Source organism: Cucurbita maxima, unplaced genomic scaffold, assembly GCF_002738345.1.
Source record: "Cucurbita maxima cultivar Rimu unplaced genomic scaffold, Cmax_1.0 Cma_Scf00011, whole genome shotgun sequence".
NCBI lineage: Eukaryota > Viridiplantae > Streptophyta > Magnoliopsida > Cucurbitales > Cucurbitaceae > Cucurbita > Cucurbita maxima.
Window position 1 is genome coordinate 4,261,170 of NW_019272027.1, and position 19,098 is coordinate 4,280,267.

The 19,098-nt window shown below is 37.9% G+C and overlaps 2 protein-coding genes across 4 annotated transcripts; one reads left to right on the forward strand and one right to left on the reverse strand.

The window, feature by feature from the left end:
* Window positions 1-965: 965 nt before the first annotated feature.
* Window positions 966-8,555, reverse strand: LOC111486423 (long chain acyl-CoA synthetase 8). Of its 3 annotated transcripts, none has more exons than XM_023133559.1 (12): window positions 8,411-8,555; window positions 6,492-7,056; window positions 6,289-6,369; window positions 5,899-6,171; window positions 4,920-5,051; window positions 4,435-4,608; window positions 4,128-4,357; window positions 3,772-3,889; window positions 3,203-3,334; window positions 3,004-3,138; window positions 2,532-2,738; window positions 966-1,430 (listed from the first exon to the last, which is right to left on the reverse strand). In XM_023133559.1, the coding sequence occupies exons 2-12, from the start codon at window positions 7,029-7,031 to the stop codon at window positions 1,266-1,268; spliced, it is 2,187 nt and encodes a 728-aa protein (XP_022989327.1). In that variant the 5' UTR covers window positions 7,032-7,056; window positions 8,411-8,555; the 3' UTR covers window positions 966-1,265. The 3 variants fall into 3 exon arrangements, with proteins under 3 accessions (XP_022989327.1, XP_022989326.1, XP_022989328.1); XM_023133558.1 differs by having other exon boundaries at window positions 8,399-8,555; XM_023133560.1 differs by lacking the exon at window positions 8,411-8,555 and adding an exon at window positions 8,308-8,389.
* Window positions 8,556-10,055: 1,500 nt separating this feature from the next.
* LOC111486417 (GBF-interacting protein 1-like) lies at window positions 10,056-17,236 on the forward strand. The gene is made up of 11 exons (XM_023133544.1): window positions 10,056-10,545; window positions 11,778-11,821; window positions 12,045-12,150; window positions 12,408-12,537; window positions 12,660-12,985; window positions 13,085-13,264; window positions 13,462-13,864; window positions 14,200-14,500; window positions 14,620-14,778; window positions 15,493-15,987; window positions 16,362-17,236. Exons 1-11 carry the CDS (start codon window positions 10,383-10,385, stop codon window positions 16,656-16,658), a joined length of 2,604 nt encoding a protein of 867 aa, XP_022989312.1. The 5' UTR covers window positions 10,056-10,382; the 3' UTR covers window positions 16,659-17,236.
* Window positions 17,237-19,098: the final 1,862 nt, after the last annotated feature.

Sequence of the window (19,098 nt, forward strand, 5' to 3'; positions counted from 1 at the left end):
TTCTCATGTACCATTTTTTTACTCGGGTGTCACATTAACATTTGCTTTTTTTATAATAAATTTAGCTTGGCTTGTTATTTGCATGATATTATAAAGTTTTAATAAAGTTTCATTCACAAAAAGTTTGTATTCTACTTCACGTACGGCACAATATCTACTACTCAAAAGTGTGAGTAGATCTGAAAATATTATTACTCACGAAACAATACATAGTTAAGAATAATAAATAGAATTGGAATTGAAGGTTCAATATTCGTTGATATTCACAACGTTTAAATAGAGTACATCATATAAACTAACTAAATCTTAAAAATAAAATAAAATATAGTACTAATGAAATAAAAATATTAACAGATTACGGATATACAAGATATATTTCATAACTAATATATTCTCCAAATATTAACTGATTACGAATATAATGACTAATTCAAACTTGCACTAAGTTGCACTCTGACAACATAATTACTACAAATACAATCACTCAATTAAGAAAAGAATAAGATCAAAATAATAATAATAAATATGTAAATAATGTTAGCCGGATTCTATTTGATTCGTACAATCTTTAACTTTCAATGCACAAACATTTATTCTATCTTGCAATGCAACACAATGATCTCTCCCATAACATAAAGAGGCTTATCGACGAAAAAAAAATAATAATAATTCATGTTCATGCTAACGAAAGCAAATTCAATATCATGACTATGTCTTTCTTGAGAAGTGTAGCAAGTCAGTGAGTAGAAGAGAAGAAATTTTTAAGTCCTATCTAATTCTATCATCCTAAGTTTGGTGGTCGTTTAGGTCAGCGGGCAGAACAACTACTAGACCGCACTATATTTGATTGGCAAGGAAACATGTAGGTATTAAATTCTAAATGGATTATCACCACAGATTGAGCTCATTCCCTCTAAGCCCGAATGCAAACGAGAAAGTAGGCTCGAGGTAAGTTACAAAGAAGAGAGTCGAAAACGAAAAGCTTTTGTTCTCTATATTTATTCATTTACTTATTAACATTACAAACTAACTAATTAAAGATAATCACATAAGAAGATAACGAACGATTTCTTACTCCTAAGTAGGCATTGTGTTCGACTCGAAATATGTACTCTAAGCATAAGGATGAGAGTCGATCTTTTTTCTATTTACAATACTCAGGGAGGGGAGGTCTGTCAAGCAAGGAGTATAACTCATAACCCAACTATAAGTACGTGGAGATCCATGTGCTGTGTGGATAAAGTGAAAAACTAGGCAGAATTTCCTTACTTGTATAGCTGTTCAAGGACGTTCTTGAATTTTGCCTTGACTTGTTCTCTTTTTATCTTTAAAGCAGCAGTAACCAATCCTGATTCTGGGGTCCATGGATCTGCTACCAACTTAATTTTTTCAGGAATCTCGAACTTTTGTAACTTTGCATCTTTTGCGACCTGTAAAGTTATTACAAATACTCCTTTCAGAAGTGGGATTTCATAGCATACAACAAAGAATAAAGTTAAATACTCAGAGTCTACCAGAGGATTCAAACTAATCTAGTTTGGGTAACGACCCAGATCCACCGCTAGCAGATATTGTTCTCTTTAGGCTTTCCTTTTCGGGCTTCCCCTCAAGGCTTTAAAACACGTCTACTAGGGAAAGGTTTCCACACCCTTATAAATGGTGATTTGTTCTCGTGGGACATCACAATCCACCCCCCTTCGGGGCCCAGCGTCCTCACTGGCACTCTTTCCTTCTTCTAATCGATGTGGGACCACCCCCAAATCCACCCCCCTTTGGGGCCCAACATCCTTACTGGCACACCGCCTCGTGTCTACCCTCTTCGGAGAACAGCGAGAAGGCCGGCACATCGTCCGGTGACTGGCTCTGATACCATTAGTAACGACACAGATCCACCGCTAGCAGATATTGTCCTCTTTGGGCTTTCCTTTTCGGGCTTCCCCTCAGGCTTTAAAACGCGTCTACTAGAGGAAGGTTTCCACACCCTTATAAATGGTGATTTGTTTTCCTCTCCAACTAATGTGGAACATCACAGTTTGCCATCCTAATTGCTCCATTCGTCGAAGCTTATTTCTCGTCATTTTTTATATTCAAATATGAGATGAAAGTTCAAGCTGTTTTGTCGATTGGTTAAAAAAATACCCCTATTTTTTCAAAAGTTTAAATATTACCCTTATCATTTTAATAGGCTTCAAAATTACCCTTGAAGTAGAGAAACTAAGAGAATATTGGACGAAAATTGATGTCTTTCTTTCAAACGTAATCCAAGCCAGTGTTTTAGTCACCATCACACTATTCCAAGTCACTGTCACACCAATTTTTCATCCAACATTCATAATAGGTAAGGATAATGTTTCAACTCTTGAAAAAAAAATGGATATTTTCCAAAAAAATTGGCAAGGTTCATAGGTTAAATATATATATATATAGCCTCCATTCTATCTATGTGCTAGTGTTCTTTTTTTCTTTTTTTTCTGTGCGGACTGTTTCTCTTATTCTTTGCCTTTCAAAAGATAAGATCAGGATTTGCAAACCTTGGAAAGGGATCTCTGAACCTCACTGATGATTTCGCCATTCTCACATAGCTGAACAAAATCTCCATAGTTGATGCCAGCTTCTTTGGCCCACTTCTCAAGAGCTGGACGCAAAGGGACGACAAGAGCAACACAATAATTGTGAAAGGGGTCCGCATACACCATAACATTATCCACGTACTTGCTTGACAGAAGGGCTGCCTCGGCCTATATGCACAGAGGAAGAACTTAAACTAAATGAAAACTTTGATGACATGTTTGTTGAGGATTGTTGGGAGGGAGTCCCGCATTAGCTAATTTAGGGAATGATCTTGGGTTTATAAGGAATACATCTCCATTGACATGAAGCCTTTTGGAAAGCCCAAAACAAAGTCACGAGAGCTTATGCTCAAAGTGGACAATATCATAGCATTGTGGAGAGTCGTAATTCCTAACGATGCAGAAAATTTTGTGTTGAAGTTTAAAATCTCACCTTCCCAAGAGATACGTATTCTCCATGCTGAAGTTTAACGATGTCTTTTTTCCTGTCTATGATCTCAAGGCATCCGTCAGGATGGAATGTTCCTATATCTCCAGTGTAAAACCAGCGCATGCCTTTCTCATCATCCTGTTGCAAGCTGAAACTTGAGATCTCTGCTATGAAATCTAATGGAAGAATTTGAAAGAAATACCTTGTAGACCTCGTTAGTTTTTTCAGGGTTCTTGAAGTAACCAGCAGTAACGCAATTACCCCCAATAACAATCTCTCCTCTTGGCATTGGTTTGTCGGTCGTCCTATAGCCACCTTCTTCCCAAGAAATGAGCTGCAACAACGGTAATAGTAAAGAATTGACGTAAGTAATATTAAATTTACACCAACTCATTAACGTAAGATGTTGGGTTCACAACTAAATTCACAGTAACCTATCAGCTTAAGTTTTTGGCTTTAGCAGTGATTTCTCTTTTTTTTTTTTTTTGGAATATTGCATCTCATGCGGGTGGGTGGGAGGATTCGAACCTATGATCTCTTTCAAAAGAATTAAAGAGGCCTTATGTTCTTAGTTCGATGATTTGACAAACAACATATTATTGATCCTTGCACACACCATGACATTATTCATTTTCCACCATGATATGTAGCATCAAAGAATTGTTTCTTAAGTGGATGAAGATTGAAGTCCTGCAACTCATTTTGACCCTACTTAAGAAGGTTGGAGAATAACAAATTTATTGTGTGATTTGAAATAAGATCCTTGCGTACCTTAATGAAGCAACAAGGAAGAGGAGGCCCAACACGTCCCACACTTGTGTCATCCCATTCGGAAAAAGCAGCTCCAGCAAATGTTTCTGTCAGACCATACCCTTGACCAATTGTAGCCCTGTTGAAGAGCAATATAATACGTAAAAAGAAATGCAGACAATTGGAACAAATAATTTATTTTCACAAGCCCCATGATCATTAGAAATCAATGGAGTGGTTAGATAGCCTGATAAATGACAATCAAAAGTAAAGCTTGCAAATCCAAACGAAATTTGGCCATGAAGATGTACCAATATCGGAAGTAAGTATTGAATTTATTTCAATTGTATTTGCATCTAAAATTTGAGAACCATTACCCCATGCAAATATTGAAAAACCGTTGAGACTCTCCTGATAGAGGAGCCCCACCACAAAGCATGAACCGAACGCGCCCTCCAAGTGCTGAACGTATTTTTTTGAAGATAAGAACATTCCAAAACATTCTTTCCAGTCCCCAAGCTCCAAACCAGCTTCCTTCCAAAGCTGCCAATTGGCGATTATATCCGATGTGGAAGAGTTTCTTCACTAAGCCTTCCCTCTCTTCAACCTAATTGTGGCATTATTGATCATTATCTAATATACAAGTCATAAGTGGATAAAGAAGATGCATTTATCCGTCAAAACCTTCTTCAAAATGCCGTCTCTAACACGGTCTAAGATAGCTGGAACTGCAGTCATGAGTGTAGGTCTTAAAACAGAAACATCTCCCTTTGTTCCTTTCCTTATTTTATTCGAAGTGTCCGTCATAGTTAATGGCGAACCATAACCGATTGCCAATCCTGCAGACAGTATAACAGTCTGGCCAACAACAACTTAAGTAAGGATGCTTAAAAAAGGAGGGTGCTTGCTTATACGGCAAAAACAAGCTCAATAGACTACAAATATAGCAACAACATTCAGGGTTTGCAAATTAATTAAACAAAGAAAAGGAAAATATCCGCCCAAACCAACAAATGAATATGACTAAAACAGTCTTAAAATTGGTGGTAATTTCTTCCTCTCACGATGTCTCATAATCTTGTTGATATATTTGCAACAATGACAATGTGAATAGCCGCCCATTAAAATTTCTCTAAGAATGCGGTAATTAATTGCAAACATGACGATACCTCAGCTGCCAATTCTAGAACATGGGCAAGGGGCAAGTATGCCAAGTATACATCATCAACACCAAGTCTTGGAATAACTGTCATAACACCTGTAGCAGTGGCTACAATATTGCCATGACTAATCATAACCCCCTACATATTATACAATGTCCATGTTAGAATGCCCAACTTCTTGTATGAAATCTAAATATACAAGTAACATAAATTTCAAATGATTAAAAGAATAGACCAACAGAATATTCAGCGTAAAAGATTCATTATGAAATATTAACGAAACAAAGAAAAGGAAATCTTGCATACTAGTCCTTGTCAATTTGGCATTCCTGACATTGAAGGTTCATCAAAATGAAAGCACACGAAATTAAGTACCATATCATCAACTCTAGCATCCACATCTAATAATAAATTGTCTCCAACATCAGAAACCTTTAAATATTATTCTCAAGAACAATTTACCATGATCGTAGTACTTAAACTTCTAAGATTAGTGATAATTTAACAATGTAAGAGCAAGACACTATGAGTTCATATCTCAACAGTCATTTTCATTTCATTTCATTTCAAGATGAAAAGTTGTTATGTTGCAACACATTGATTACAGAAATTTTGGAACAGAAGTGTGGCGATGAGTGTCAAGAAGGTAATACATGATAAAACTGACTTATGTTTTTATAATCATGGGTGGGGTTAGACAAAATTTACACACCTCAACTTGCGGAACTAATTCCTAGATTGAGAAGCTCATGGGATTTTCAATATTCTAACTAGATGAGTCAATGACCATTGATCACCAAGGCTTGAACCCATGATTTAAAAGGAATTTAAGTTAAAATGTCCCTTTGACTACTGAGGGCAGCATGGTGGCTGATACTTTAACCTTGAACTAACCTACAGTTTATGTAAAATTCCTATCTCGACACAAATTTGCCTGAGATTGACCAAATAATGTAAGATAATGAGACTAAAAAGGGAAAATTACCTTTGGCAAACCTGTACTGCCACTTGTATACATCACAACAGCAATACTGTGACTTGAAGGCAAGCTTGGAACAACGGGATTTTCTGTACCAAGCTTGATGATCTCAGTGAAGGAGGCGACCTTCCATTTGCTCATATTTTCAGAGCTAATAAAATCAGTTTCATATCCAGCATCTTCTAAATAAACAATATTTTGAATAGTTGTCAAACTTGAACCTATTGCCAGCAGCTTCCTCAACTGCTTTGAATTGCAGATCAGAGTAGATGCTTCAGTCTGTTAAATAGTTGGAAGAAGAGTAAGGATCTTTCATTTTACACATAGTAATTGTAACTATAACACAGAAGACTATATTATCGCTACAATTGCTGAAGAGATGATTAATTGACGAACCTCGTTTAGAGAGTGGATTAGGGCTTCATCACCAAGAGAAGCATATATTGTAACCACAGTAATGTTCTGTCTAAAGCATCCCTGTAAGTAATCAACTGTATTTGTGAATTGGTCCAAAAATATGAAAGAAAAGTAAAGCTCTAAAGCTTAAAACCAAGTGCAAAGTTCTAGAGAAAAAAGTTGAAGCACAGTAATAAGATAACCTGGAAGGCAATCAACCACTCAGCACAAGTTTCTGCATAAATGGCAGCACGAGAATCAACATCATGGCCAAACCTAACAAGCCCAGATGCAAAGTTGCAAGCACGATCAAACACTTCTCCATAAGTTTGCCATTCGTATTCACCTAAGTGAAGCTTCTCAAACTTCCTACCATCACTAGAAGTGACAAATTCCTTGGAAACAAACTTTCTTGTTCCAAGAAATTTATTTTGTGAATGCTTTCGGCATGATTGCTCAAACAGTGTTGCCATGGTTGTGGCCTCTTTCCAAGGAACTTGAGAAAGTTCAGCCACTCGAGCATTACGCACAGCATAACCTGGCTCCCCACCAACTTCCACAGGAACTCCTCTTTGTTTCCACCTCTTCCTTACCAAAAAGATACTAGGAAGTAAGAATGCAATGAGAATGCCAATAAAAATTGTTCCCACAATCCCTACTGTGCCATAGTCTCTCCAAATTGATAAGTAATCTCCAGAGCATAGGTTATCTAAGATTTTTGATTTCCATATACTTTCCATCATGGAATCCTCCCTCAAGAATGTATACCTATAAAATTATGGTTAGTGAAATATTAATTTGTCAAGTCACAGCAAAGTGAATGCACAAATGGGACAGGTATCGTCAAGAAGAAACTTTTTTTTTTTTTTAATTAAAAAAAACTTAGCATAGAAATGATACAATGTCACAATAGTATTCCAAAATGTTAAATGTTAAGGATCGAAAAGATGAAGAGACCTTGCAATCTTTATAAAATACATGAGTTACTCCTCTCGTTGCCAATTTGTTTTAAGATGGAATCTAATGTTTTTCTAATATGATATCAGAGTCCATAAAGCCCAACGAGCATTCAGTACAAAAATTGGGACTCAACTCAAGAATGGTAAACTCAAAGAGGCACCATCTTCAAGGGCATATGAAAGATCCCATATCGAAAAGATGAAGACATGTCACAATCTTTATAAGATGGTAACTCTTCTCCTTGCTAATTAGTCTTAACATGGACCCCATGTTTCTCTAATACAGAAAGTCAAAAAATCAAATAAATAAAGAAATGACTACTTTCCCTTTTTTCAAAGGTCACCAATCTACCATGTCGTAGGAACTTCCTGTTATGAATAAAAATGGAGAGGTTCTATTTCTGTAGAACAAATCCAATATATCTGTATGATCATGGCAAGAAAATAGCACAGACGGAAGAAAAGGCCACCAAATCCATGTCCGAGGAGAAGGCTTCACTACAATGAAAAATTTCTAAGAGCACAACTTCATAATCTCGTAAAAACAACAAGTCTACGGTGCGGTGGTTCAATTTTAGTATTTTCATTCACAAGCTGAGTACGAACACAAAGATCGGAGCATCTGAGCAAAAACAAGTAAAGGATGAAGAAAGCACAACAGATGAAAACCTTTTCGTGATTAATAGAATAAAACAGAGGAAACCGAACATTTTGACTTCATTCTCAAGCCAAAAGAAACGGTGAAGGAGCACGGACGTAATCCATACGCTAACTTTAGTATCAAGCACAAACTAAGCAGGTTATAAGTACAATCACAGTTTATAGTTGCAGGCTTGTACTAAAAAAAACTTAAATCAACCGAAACCAGTTTCGAAGATAAAAGCAACCGGAAATCCAGCCGCAGAACTTTACTATCACAATACTACTCTGTTCTTTGAGTAAATGATCTCTCAGCTCTATACAAAAACAAAAACTATATTCAATCCAAAAGTTTATCGCACTGAATCCATATGAAATGACGAACGAAAATAACAACAACGAAATAATACAACAAGTCAACCTCGAAGCAGAAATAAACGAGAGATGATCGCGGTACTGTGCTTCTATAGCAATAAGAAACTGTGAAAACGAACGGAGATTGAAGTGCGTGCCTGAATGATTACCGTACTTGAGAAAGCTGAAAGGAAGATGAACTACGCCGACTTTCGGAAATGAAACAGTCAACCGCCGGAAGAATCTTCTACGGTGGTCGTCGGTGCCGGTGGCTTCTGACTTGTGAATTCTGAGACAGGAAATTTATGGGAGGAGGTGGGTTGATACGTCGTCGTTTGAGTTCAAAAGATTACAGAAAAGCCCCTCTCCGCGGAGAAGGTCGAGGGTAGTTTTGGTATCTGAATCATGGCTCTTTTATAAAAATGTTGCATCTGAATCATGGCATACGTTACGTCCACAGTCACGCGTACGCCACGTGCCCACGGGAATGCTGATGCAAAAATAATCAGCACGTGGATGCTGTATTGATGCTTAAAAGTTAATCCTTGGAAATGGCACGTGCGAGAGAGAGAGAGAGAGAGTGCACACATCCGAACGTCAATTAAAGCAACTGAATACATGTCAATTATGATCGAGCTAAAATTTTTAAACTTGTGTCTATGTTTACGGGTTAAAATTTGAATTTGATTCTTCAATAGTTGACCTGTATGTGAAGAAGAAAAAACTCGGTTAGAATCAAGATGGACACGATTCAAACCAAACATCAGACTCAAATTGAAGTTGACTAATTATTTCAAGTGCACTAAAGTTCGGAATGGAAGAGTTTGCGAGGAAGAAATGAAAATGATTGGCCAATTAGCTCTTCACCCAATTCGAGGAGTCCGAGGTCAACAAAAAAACGCAATTTGGCGAAAAGCTATGATTCATCTCATTATGTGAAAATAGGTAAGAAATAGACTATGACCTCATGATACATACATATATATATATATGTCTATTCGACTCGACAGGAATAATGCAACAATTGAATCTATAAAAGACAAGCACAAAATCAATCTTATGAACCATGGTCGAGGAAAAACAGAAGTGATAGGCAAAGACTGACCTTACGCCAACAACAAAGGTCCACCCGAGGTAAGGATTGAAACGTTTGATGCATACAATCCAAGAAAAACCCAAGTTAAGGTTTCGATAAGCATGAATATCGGGCTAGCTTGTGCTCGTTTCGATTATTAAATTTTCGGTGGATAACTATTGTGGGCTCAACTCATTTTGTCTTAATCGTAGGAGCCGAGATGTTAATGGTTGAAATTATTTATCCAAATTATTATAAAATTAAAAAACATAGGAGAATAAAAAAAAAAATTATTACATTTTTTTTTTATTAATTTCTAGTTTTTTTTTTAAAAAGTAATTTTCAGACTTTTATTTGAACTCAACGTCATTCCACCAATCACAAACAAATAATGAAATTTAAAACAAATGGACAAAAATTAAATGTAATAATAAAAATTTTAATAATATTCTAACTAATTTATTTTTCAGATTTTTTTTAAAAAAATTTAATTAAAATAAAATCGTCCTTTATATTTATTAGAAAATAAAAATGATTAATAATTTTTAAAAAAGAATAAAAAAGTAATAAAATAAAACCTAGGTTTAATTTCCAATACAGCCGGACAGCACATACTAAAAAACATCCCAGGTAATTTTATTACCCATTTTAATTAAAAATAATAATTAAAAATAGATGTGAAAACCCTAAAAAGCCCTCACACTCTTACAAGACACTGCTCTCTCTCTCTCTCTCTCTAGTGCTCTCTCTCTCTTCTTCCCTTTCATTTATTTCCCCCTTTTTTCTTCTTCGTCTTCTCCACATCCAAATAGATCAATTTTTACAAACCCCTCTCCCCTTTTCTCTCTCTCTCAGCTAGTTTTCCCCCAATACCCTTCAATCTGTTTCTCCGTCTCTGTTTTCTGGTTTTCCCCTTTGTTTTTCCTTCACCTCTCCGCCCTCCCCTCCGCCCCTTTTCACCTCACAGGCAGGCAGGCAGGCAGGCAGGCAGGCAGACCGATTACTCTCTCTTTCTGTCGAGATTTTCTCTATTTCTTCCTGTTTTTGGGGTTTCTTGGTCGTGAAGGATGAGTGGCGACGACTCTTGGGCTTCAATCCCCAACAGTGTGAGGACAACGATCGAGAATATTAAGGAGATCACGGGCAATCACAGTAATGATGAGATTTATGCAATGCTTAAAGAATGTTCCATGGATCCCAATGAGACTACTCAGAAGCTTCTTCTTCAGGGTACTTTGTTTTCTTTCTTTTCTTGCTTCTATTACTGTTTTGCTGTTCTGGGTTTTTATTGCTCTGCTCTTTCAATCCTTGTGATCCAACCTTGTTCTGTTTCAAGTTTATCCACTCCTGCTTTCTGGGGTTCTTGGATTTCAGCTCATGTCTTGTGTTCTAGTTTGAATTCCAGCTGACATTCATTTACTGTCGTGTTTTTTAGCTGACTTTTTTGTTGCTAATTTCATGGATGAACTTCAATTAGATTAACTCCTTTACTCTTGGTTCTGATCCCTTCTATTCTCACCAAAGTGGAGCTACTTTAGAACCATTTTTAGCTTCTTTTTTGTGGGATTTGTGCGTTTACTAGTTTACAATCAGTTCTAGGAGCTCTGGGTTGTTTATGATTATGGACTGGGAATCTTGTTTTTGTTCCATTTCTGGGTCGTAATGGGTCTCTTCTTTACTCTCCCATTTACTGGTCGCTGGGTGTTTTTGGATTGGCAAAGCTTGTCGTGATAAAGCAGCATTGGCGTACTTGACGTAGTAAAGTTATATTTTTTCATCAACGAATGATTTCTTGTGTTTCTTTTTTGCAATATCCATAAATTATAGTGGCATTTCGTCTTTTCTATGGTACGTTTCGAACCGACAAATCGTGAATTATAGTTTAAGTGAATCAGAAAAAGAGATTCTATAACCAGTTGGAGAATGCTCGTTTTTGTCGAAAAATATTGTTTTATTTAGTTCATATTCTCTACTTGAGCATGTCCTAAGTTTGCCACTAAGGAAAAATGATTCTATCGTTTATCTTCGTTTGTTGTTGAGTACTGATGTTTCTCTAGATCTCCATGCTGAATGTTTGATGATTTTGTTACTTATCTTCATCGATCTCGACCATGTTATTAGTATTCGTGGCTATCATATTTTGTTTGTCCTATTGTATTTCTTGAACCGACATCGTTGTTTCCAAGTTGCTGAGTTTGAAGGTTGACGTAAATTGCTATATAATGTGTTTTAGAGGCACTGCATTTTGTTCTCTGACTCGAGCTTTCTCGAGTTTTTATTTATCACGACACTTAACCTAAACCATTAATTCAAACCCGTTTTCGGGTCTCTTGGAAGATCTCCCTCTTTTTGTGTATTCTTCTATTTCCTATTTAAAAAATAGTTTTAATCTCTTCTACATTATTTTTTGCATTTGGTGTCTTACGTAAACCGATTTTAACAGTGTTGACGTTGTTCTTCAGATACTTTTCATGAAGTGAAGAGCAAACGTGAGAGGAGAAAAGAGGTAACATCTTTTACAGCAAGTCGTTGACTCTGGTACCCACATTCTGTTTAGTACATGTCATCTCGTGTCCGGGAGCCTTGGAATTGTATAATTATTCATATTTGAACACATATTGTTTGAGATCGTCTTATGTGCCTTTTTTTGTTTGATAAACTTTCTAACCTAAAACGATGAACTAATTCTCTACGTCCCACCCACCAAACTCAAAAAACTGTTGTTGTAGAACGCAAACAATCGAGAGTCTGTAGAGTCCAGGTGGAAAACGGGCATGCAGGGAAGGGGTGGTAGAGGTGTTCGTATAAATTCTTCTCCTCGTTATATTTCTCATGGTAAGCTGCTGTGAAAGATATTTGCTTCTGCTACATTCTACATGTCGATATCATAAACAACCCAACATTTCTTTTGTTTACTTGTGTTAACTATGGTGTACGACACCACGTTAACCCGTTCAATTGCAGAAGTTCTTTCTTTGAAAACCTTCTGTACTTCGTTCTTATGAATTCTGCATAGTTTTTACAGTTTTCTCCTAACTCATCAACGCTCAATCTGGTTATCTTAGTTATATTATTCCTACAATCTTATTTAGATACTGGCGGTGGACGAAACCTTGGACCTGGAAAAGAGAATGGAGTAAATCAAGCAATTGAGAAGGGTGGTTCTTTATCCATGCAGGCTTCTCAAGAGACAAAAAGTAAAGAAAAAATACCAGTAACGAGGTGATTATGTTTTCGGTTTGGATTCTCAACGGTTATAAGTTGATTGTCCTGAATTGCAATTCTAAGTGTAACGTTGAGGACGAACGTTTTGAACAAGTAGATGATAAAGGAGTCTTTTGCAGCTCTCTATCTGTCGGAAATGGTGCCACAAGTGCAGCTTCTGGAAGTGTTGCTGAAGTAACTTCATCTTTGGCTGAGATTAGTGGTAAGGGGAGTGTATTGCCTCCTATAAACGCAAACAAGAACCCAAACCATGCGCTTGGCATGCGACCCTCAAGTGAGCCACCCATACCAAATTCTGATAGCAGCGTGGCATTGAGCTCGCCTTCAGATCCATTTGTTGAGTCTCAGCTACCGGGTTCCGTGGATACAATTACATGTGGGGGAAACACATTGCATCGAGATGAGCCAACCACAGTAAATCCTGTGGAAAACAAACTAGTTCTTGGTCAGCACAAGACTTTTGGTTTTTTTTTCCTTCTATTGCTGTTGGTATCTTAACTTATGATTAAAATATTTTGTTTATTTGGTGTCGGCTGAAATGTAGAGGCTTCGGAGATCGGCAGATCTTTGGCTCGGGAAAATCAACCAATCAAATCTCTGAAAATTGAGGAGAGTCAGCTCAATGAGGTTTCACCGCCTTCCGTGTCAATGCAGGGCAGCTCGATCGTTAGTTTTCCTTCTAATTATAGTAAACGACCACAACAAGTAACAGGCTCTCATAAAGGTATGAAACTAGTTATGTTTCAAGGCCTAGGTTAGCTCACCTTTTTTTTTTTTCTTGAAGTTCTGATGGCTTTGTTCCTCGTATCACTGATTTGTTAACCTACAAATACATTCGTGTATTTTTTAATTTTTGTAAAAAAGGAAAAAAAAATTAACGTTTACGTAGTTGTGACTTCGTGTGCTTTCTATCCACGACAGCTAGTTCTAATAAGGAATGGAAGCCAAAGACTACTAGTTCAGCTGTTATTCAGCAATCAAGAACTGTTGGTGCAGCTGCTGCAGCTTCTGAGGTTCCTGCCGTTATCCTTAATGACACTGATCATTTAGAGCCTGCTTCGAGGGTTCTTGATTCGGTAGAAGCTACTTTAAAACTGCAGAAGAAATTGGAAGACTTGCATGTATCGAAAAGTCAGCTTGTTATTCTTCCGAATCACATTCAGGTTCCTGAATCCGAACGATCAAAGCTAAGCTTTGGAAGTTTTGGCATTGGTTTTGGAGTTTCTGTCACTGATCCAAGCGGTCCTGAGGATGACCAGAGGCATACACCCATGTCCGAAGCTTCAGTGGATGCCGATGAAAATGCAGAGGAAGAAGCTTCAAGGTAGGCGATTGCAGCTCTTAATTTGCATTTAACTGTGATAGTATCTCGAAAATAAGTTCATTTTCTGCTTCTCAATGTTCTCATTGTCTTGGTTCGGTACTTGAACTTTTCATATCGAACTATTTTTTTGTTTAAGAATTATTTATGGACGGAAGAAAGCTGTTTTTGATCTTCTTTAAGACGGTTTTTCGATGCATTTGGTAGTAATACAGTATGTAGTTTTTGGTGAACATAGCATGCTGTGGAGACATTTTTTTGGGATGTCGGTTTTTATGCACACGAACTATGTGGTGTGACTATCTTTTCTTTACAAAATTTACACGATTTCATTTCAGTTATCCTAATGCACTGAGAAGTACCGAAGATGTGGAATCTCCTGATCGTGCACGATCTCCTAGTCAAATGGCTGAAAATTTATCACCCACTGGCGGCGATCTTTCATTGAACACAATTCACGAGTTCAACGATTTAAAGCAGGAAACAGGATTACCTTCTGGAGGCCATACGAACTCTGTTGCACAAACATCTTCGAGTTACGGTATTGGTTTTATCTCCCCTGTAGTTGGAAGTCAGATTGCAGCAGTTGAAAACTCTGATTCTCAGGGCTGCGATTCTTCTCGTCTTCCCAGCTTTGTTGTAAGCACCGAACTTAGTGCTTTATTATAAGCCGATCTTTACGATTTGTATGGTTGGCTTTCGTATCCTTGATATCTTACCACGTTATATGAATTTTATATCGGCTGCTTTTCTTGTAGGTTCAACAGCATTTTGACCCGTCAAGTTACTATGCCCAATTTTACCGATCGGGTGAGAACGATGGTCGACTTTCCCCCTTTCTTTCTCCAGGAGTTGCTGCTAAGTACAATGGCAATGTTGCGATGTTGCCTCCTTCGAGCTCTCAATCTCCTCAAGAGGTACATACTTGGGACTTTGTTTTCATTAAGACATGTTGTGATGGGTTAATTGTTACCCTTAGGCCACTTTTCTAGGACTTTGCTGTTCTTTTTTGTATGTGTGAATGTTAATAAAGCAAATATTAGATATTTGCCTTATAATAAAATATCAAATATAATATATATGGTAAACTATAATTTATTACTAAATATCCTTAACAGTATGCTTGTCTCATCTTCTGCTATTTATTTTGGATATCTGCAACGAGTTTTGTTTACACCTGCTGAACTCGAGATTTTTTAAAATTATATGCCTAATTTTCATGACGTGTGTCGTTTTCAATCAATCGTCTCCTGTTTTGGGGACTCTTCTAGGAATAGGATCTCTATCCCGATACCCTTTAGATGTTGTGTGTTCTTTCCACTTGTTCTATTCTCCCCCATATAGAGCTTTTTCTCAAAAAGCGTAGAAATCCATCGTTCGAGGCCCCATGCAGAACCGACACTAACCGTCCGAACATTACTTTACTATTGATTAATTGGACCTTCAAGGACCAAATAGAGTACAAAAACGAAAGATGAGAGTAACCAAAAGAGTCAAGGACAAAGGAACGGGCATTTTCAGGGACTAGCTTGCTTCCCAATACTCGACGGGTCAAGTTGGGAATAGAATCCTCTTTATATATTAGTTGTTCCTCTTTCAATTTTTTTATGCTATTGTTTCTTTGCGTGTAGGGCGTGGTTCTGTCGACAGCAGGTCCAACGGCACTGTTAACACAAGCAGCCGGACTTATGCAAAGCTCCATAGCTATGACTCAGCAACCTATGCCCGTCTTTCGACCTCCAGCAGGAGTCCATATCTCTCATTACCCCCCCAACTACCTACCGTATGGTCACTATTTCTCCCCGTTCTATGTTCCACCTCCTCCCATCCATCAATTTGTTGGCAATAATGCATTTCCTCAGCAACCTCAAGGAGGCAACATCTTTCCAGCTCCGCCAGCAGCAGCAGCAGCTGCTGCAGTCAAATATTCAATTCCACAATACAAGATGGGAGCCAATTCAGGTAACTCGTCCCACATTGGCGTGCCTAGTGGTTACGGTCCTTATGGCTCTTCAGCACCTGGTTATAGCCCTAGCACTGCTGCTCCAGCTGGAAACACCGTCGCTAACGAGGACCTTGGTGCATCGCAGTTCAAGGAAAATAGTGTTTACATCACTGGACCACAGGTTGGTGTTGCCCTTTGATTCTTATTCTCTTCAAATTAATATGTTGTATTGTTTTATGCTAAATGGTGATTGTGAGTGTCGGGAAATTGTTCGAGGAGGTCGCTTCAATGTGGGCGGGCAATTTTACACTGTTGTTGTAAAAGTACTTCGAACGGTTTGTAAGACGAGACAAACACATTGTGGCGACTTTATTGAATCATTTTTTGAGCCATCAAAGACAAAATAACATTATCTTTTCAAATTTTTCATGATTGAAAAAAGTGTGTCAAAAAGGGATTCGAGGTGGCCCTTATTAGCATTCCCTGCAATATCTTGAAGTTTGATGACAGAAGTGCATAAACAATAACTCAGATCGTTTTCCTCTTCCTGTTTAGAGTGATGGCTCGGCAGTATGGATCGGTGCACCCGGTAGAGACATGTCGAGCTTGCCCGCGAATTCGTTTTACAACCTTCCACCACCAGGTCAACATGTGACATTTACGCCAACACAGACTGGGCACGGTACATTTGCTAGTATCTATCATCAAGCACAAGCAGTAACTGGAGCAGGAGTTCACCCACTTCTGCAACAGTCACAAGCCGTGGCTGGAGGAGTTGACGCGGTAGGACCAGGAGGTAACATTTACCAACAACCTCAACACTCGCAGATCAATTGGCCGAGTAACTATTAGGTATCGACAAATCAGAAGCTCAAAAACATATTAATATTGGGATTTTTGGGAGAGCTCCCAGCAAGTATGGATCGAGAACGAAATATCGAGTGAAGAGTTGCTATTGACCGGAGAATGTTTTAAAGGAGCGGAAAAAGACTGATTGCTACTGTTTGCTTGAAGTGAGTACTACTACATGAAAGGTGCAGACCACCTATAACAGATATTTAGCATTTTAAGTTAGTTCAAGTAGGCATGTGCAGTTGTTCTGTTTCTTGCAGCTGGTGCTATATGAAATCTCTCTCTCTCTCTCTCTCTCTCTCTCTCTCAATTCTTCATTTGATAAGCTTTTCGAGCGTTGCTTTTTCGAGCGTTTCTATTGTTGAATTCTTCGAACTTGAGAGAATTTGCAGTCAAAAGTGTTGAGAAATGTTTTTGCATTCTTTGTTCTTTAATTTGGAGATGTTATAGGGGCTTTTGAAAGGTAAGATATAGGCTGTTGAAGAGTTTTTCAGCTACCTTACCTGTAAAGTTATTTGATAGAGAGAGGAAGTTGTATTGATATGATCCAGAAAATGTGAATTGTTTTGGTCGACTCATTTATATTCTTTTACTTTACGTTATCTTCTTCTACTTTACTTCAAAGGGTATCTGTTGGGTATCCCATTCTTACTAATTATCATACATTTAAGCTCTGTTCAGGTGAGTTTCTGTACAGTCACAAATGTTTCTGCTGGACCCATCTTCATTTGTAGCTCCTTTTTGAGGAAGGGAGCTCCCCTGTGGGGTTTGAAGGGCAGACTTTTGTCTCTTAATAAATCTTTACCTGTCCCCATCCCCGTCCCCGTCATAAACAGGTCACCGGGGCAGACGGTAGCGAGCAATGAAGATTGAAAGGAGAATAAAGAAGCCATAGTGAGGTTCAGTGAGGATGGGTGAGAGGCCAAATTTTGAGGTATGATGTAGATGAAGTTTAGCAGATAATAAGATAGCTGAATGGATGCCAAACAAACCTGATCTCCAGTTCTCTATCTCTATTGTCGAAGAAGCTGTTCTTAAAAAAGATTATGGTTCTTGGGTATCCAATTAATTAATCTCCTAAATAAATTGGGGAAGCTTAAGCAGAAATGTAAGGGGAGGGTGAGGGATAAGGGGGAAAGCCCTTAAATTGAAGGTTTCCCTCGCTCGTTCTAACGTTCGTTTATACGATAGTGAGTGGAGTGCATAAGCCCATTTAAGGATAGGGGCGAGTACTACACCTTTAGAAGACTTGTGGCTTCAAAATTTAGATCAATCATCACAATTATTGGTATCAAATAGTAAGTGAAATTGCATCTACAAGCTACATCAGATGTAAACTAGAGCAGCCAAGAAGTGAAGTGTCACAATCGCGGTTTCTAGGCAGCGGATTCGGCGATTATTCGACACCTACTCTCAGCATTGAGTGGATTAAGCCTACTTTGAATTACGTTGCCTGCGGTCAGGCGACGTGAATACAAACCTCGGGTCTCGATTTCAAAAGAAGATTTTAGAAACCAAGGGAGAGAGGTTTTAGAAAAAGAGTTTTGAGAGAGAGAGAGAGGTTGGTGTTATACAAGAACATAAGCAAAAAGACAACAACAACTGCTTACTGCATATAACTTATCGGGTAGGGAGAAGTTGACAACTAGTCATATCCCCCTATAGTACATTTTGAGGCATTTCATGTCTACCAGGCGTAGCCATGACATCGCCAAAACGTCATACTCTTAAAGAAAATAAGAAAGAAATAATACAACATGAAAGCGGTAAAAATAACAATAAAGTAATACAAGGCAAAGGTTTCAGCGTGTCACGGGCATGCGGCCATGAGCGACATGCCTTGGACAAGCATGACCGTGACACAACATATACATAATCTTAAATTGAATCCAAGAAAAAAAAAACTCATAACCTACAACACACACTGCGGCTTGTGTCATCTTCAGCCATCCATAAGTTAGCATGTTCCATAGGAGACATTTGCATAGCCATATTTGGTTCCCAGAAGCCTAAGGCGACAGGATCCCCAGTAAGGTAAAGAAGCTGAGCAGCTTCTAAATCAGCTTCAATACTCCACACTACTTTGCATACTCCTTCAGAAGCAATTCAGGTTCCATCAGTAATTCTAATCAATAGGAAAGTAGTGACATGAAAGGAGAACAATAATATCCTATTTATGAGAAGAAATAGTAAGAATAAGTCAAAGTTTAAGTCCATGTTTTGTTATATAAAACCGAGCTTTCACAAATTTACGAGGATATACGAGAAATAAGTCCACAAAAAAAAAGTGCTCAACTTCTTACAAGAAAGAACTTCAATCGAAAACAACAAGTCACAGTCATTTGATAATTACAAAAAAGTATGATCCACTAATAGTGTGAGATCCCACATCGGTTGGAGAGGCGAACGAAACATTCCTTATAAGAGTGTAGAAACCTCT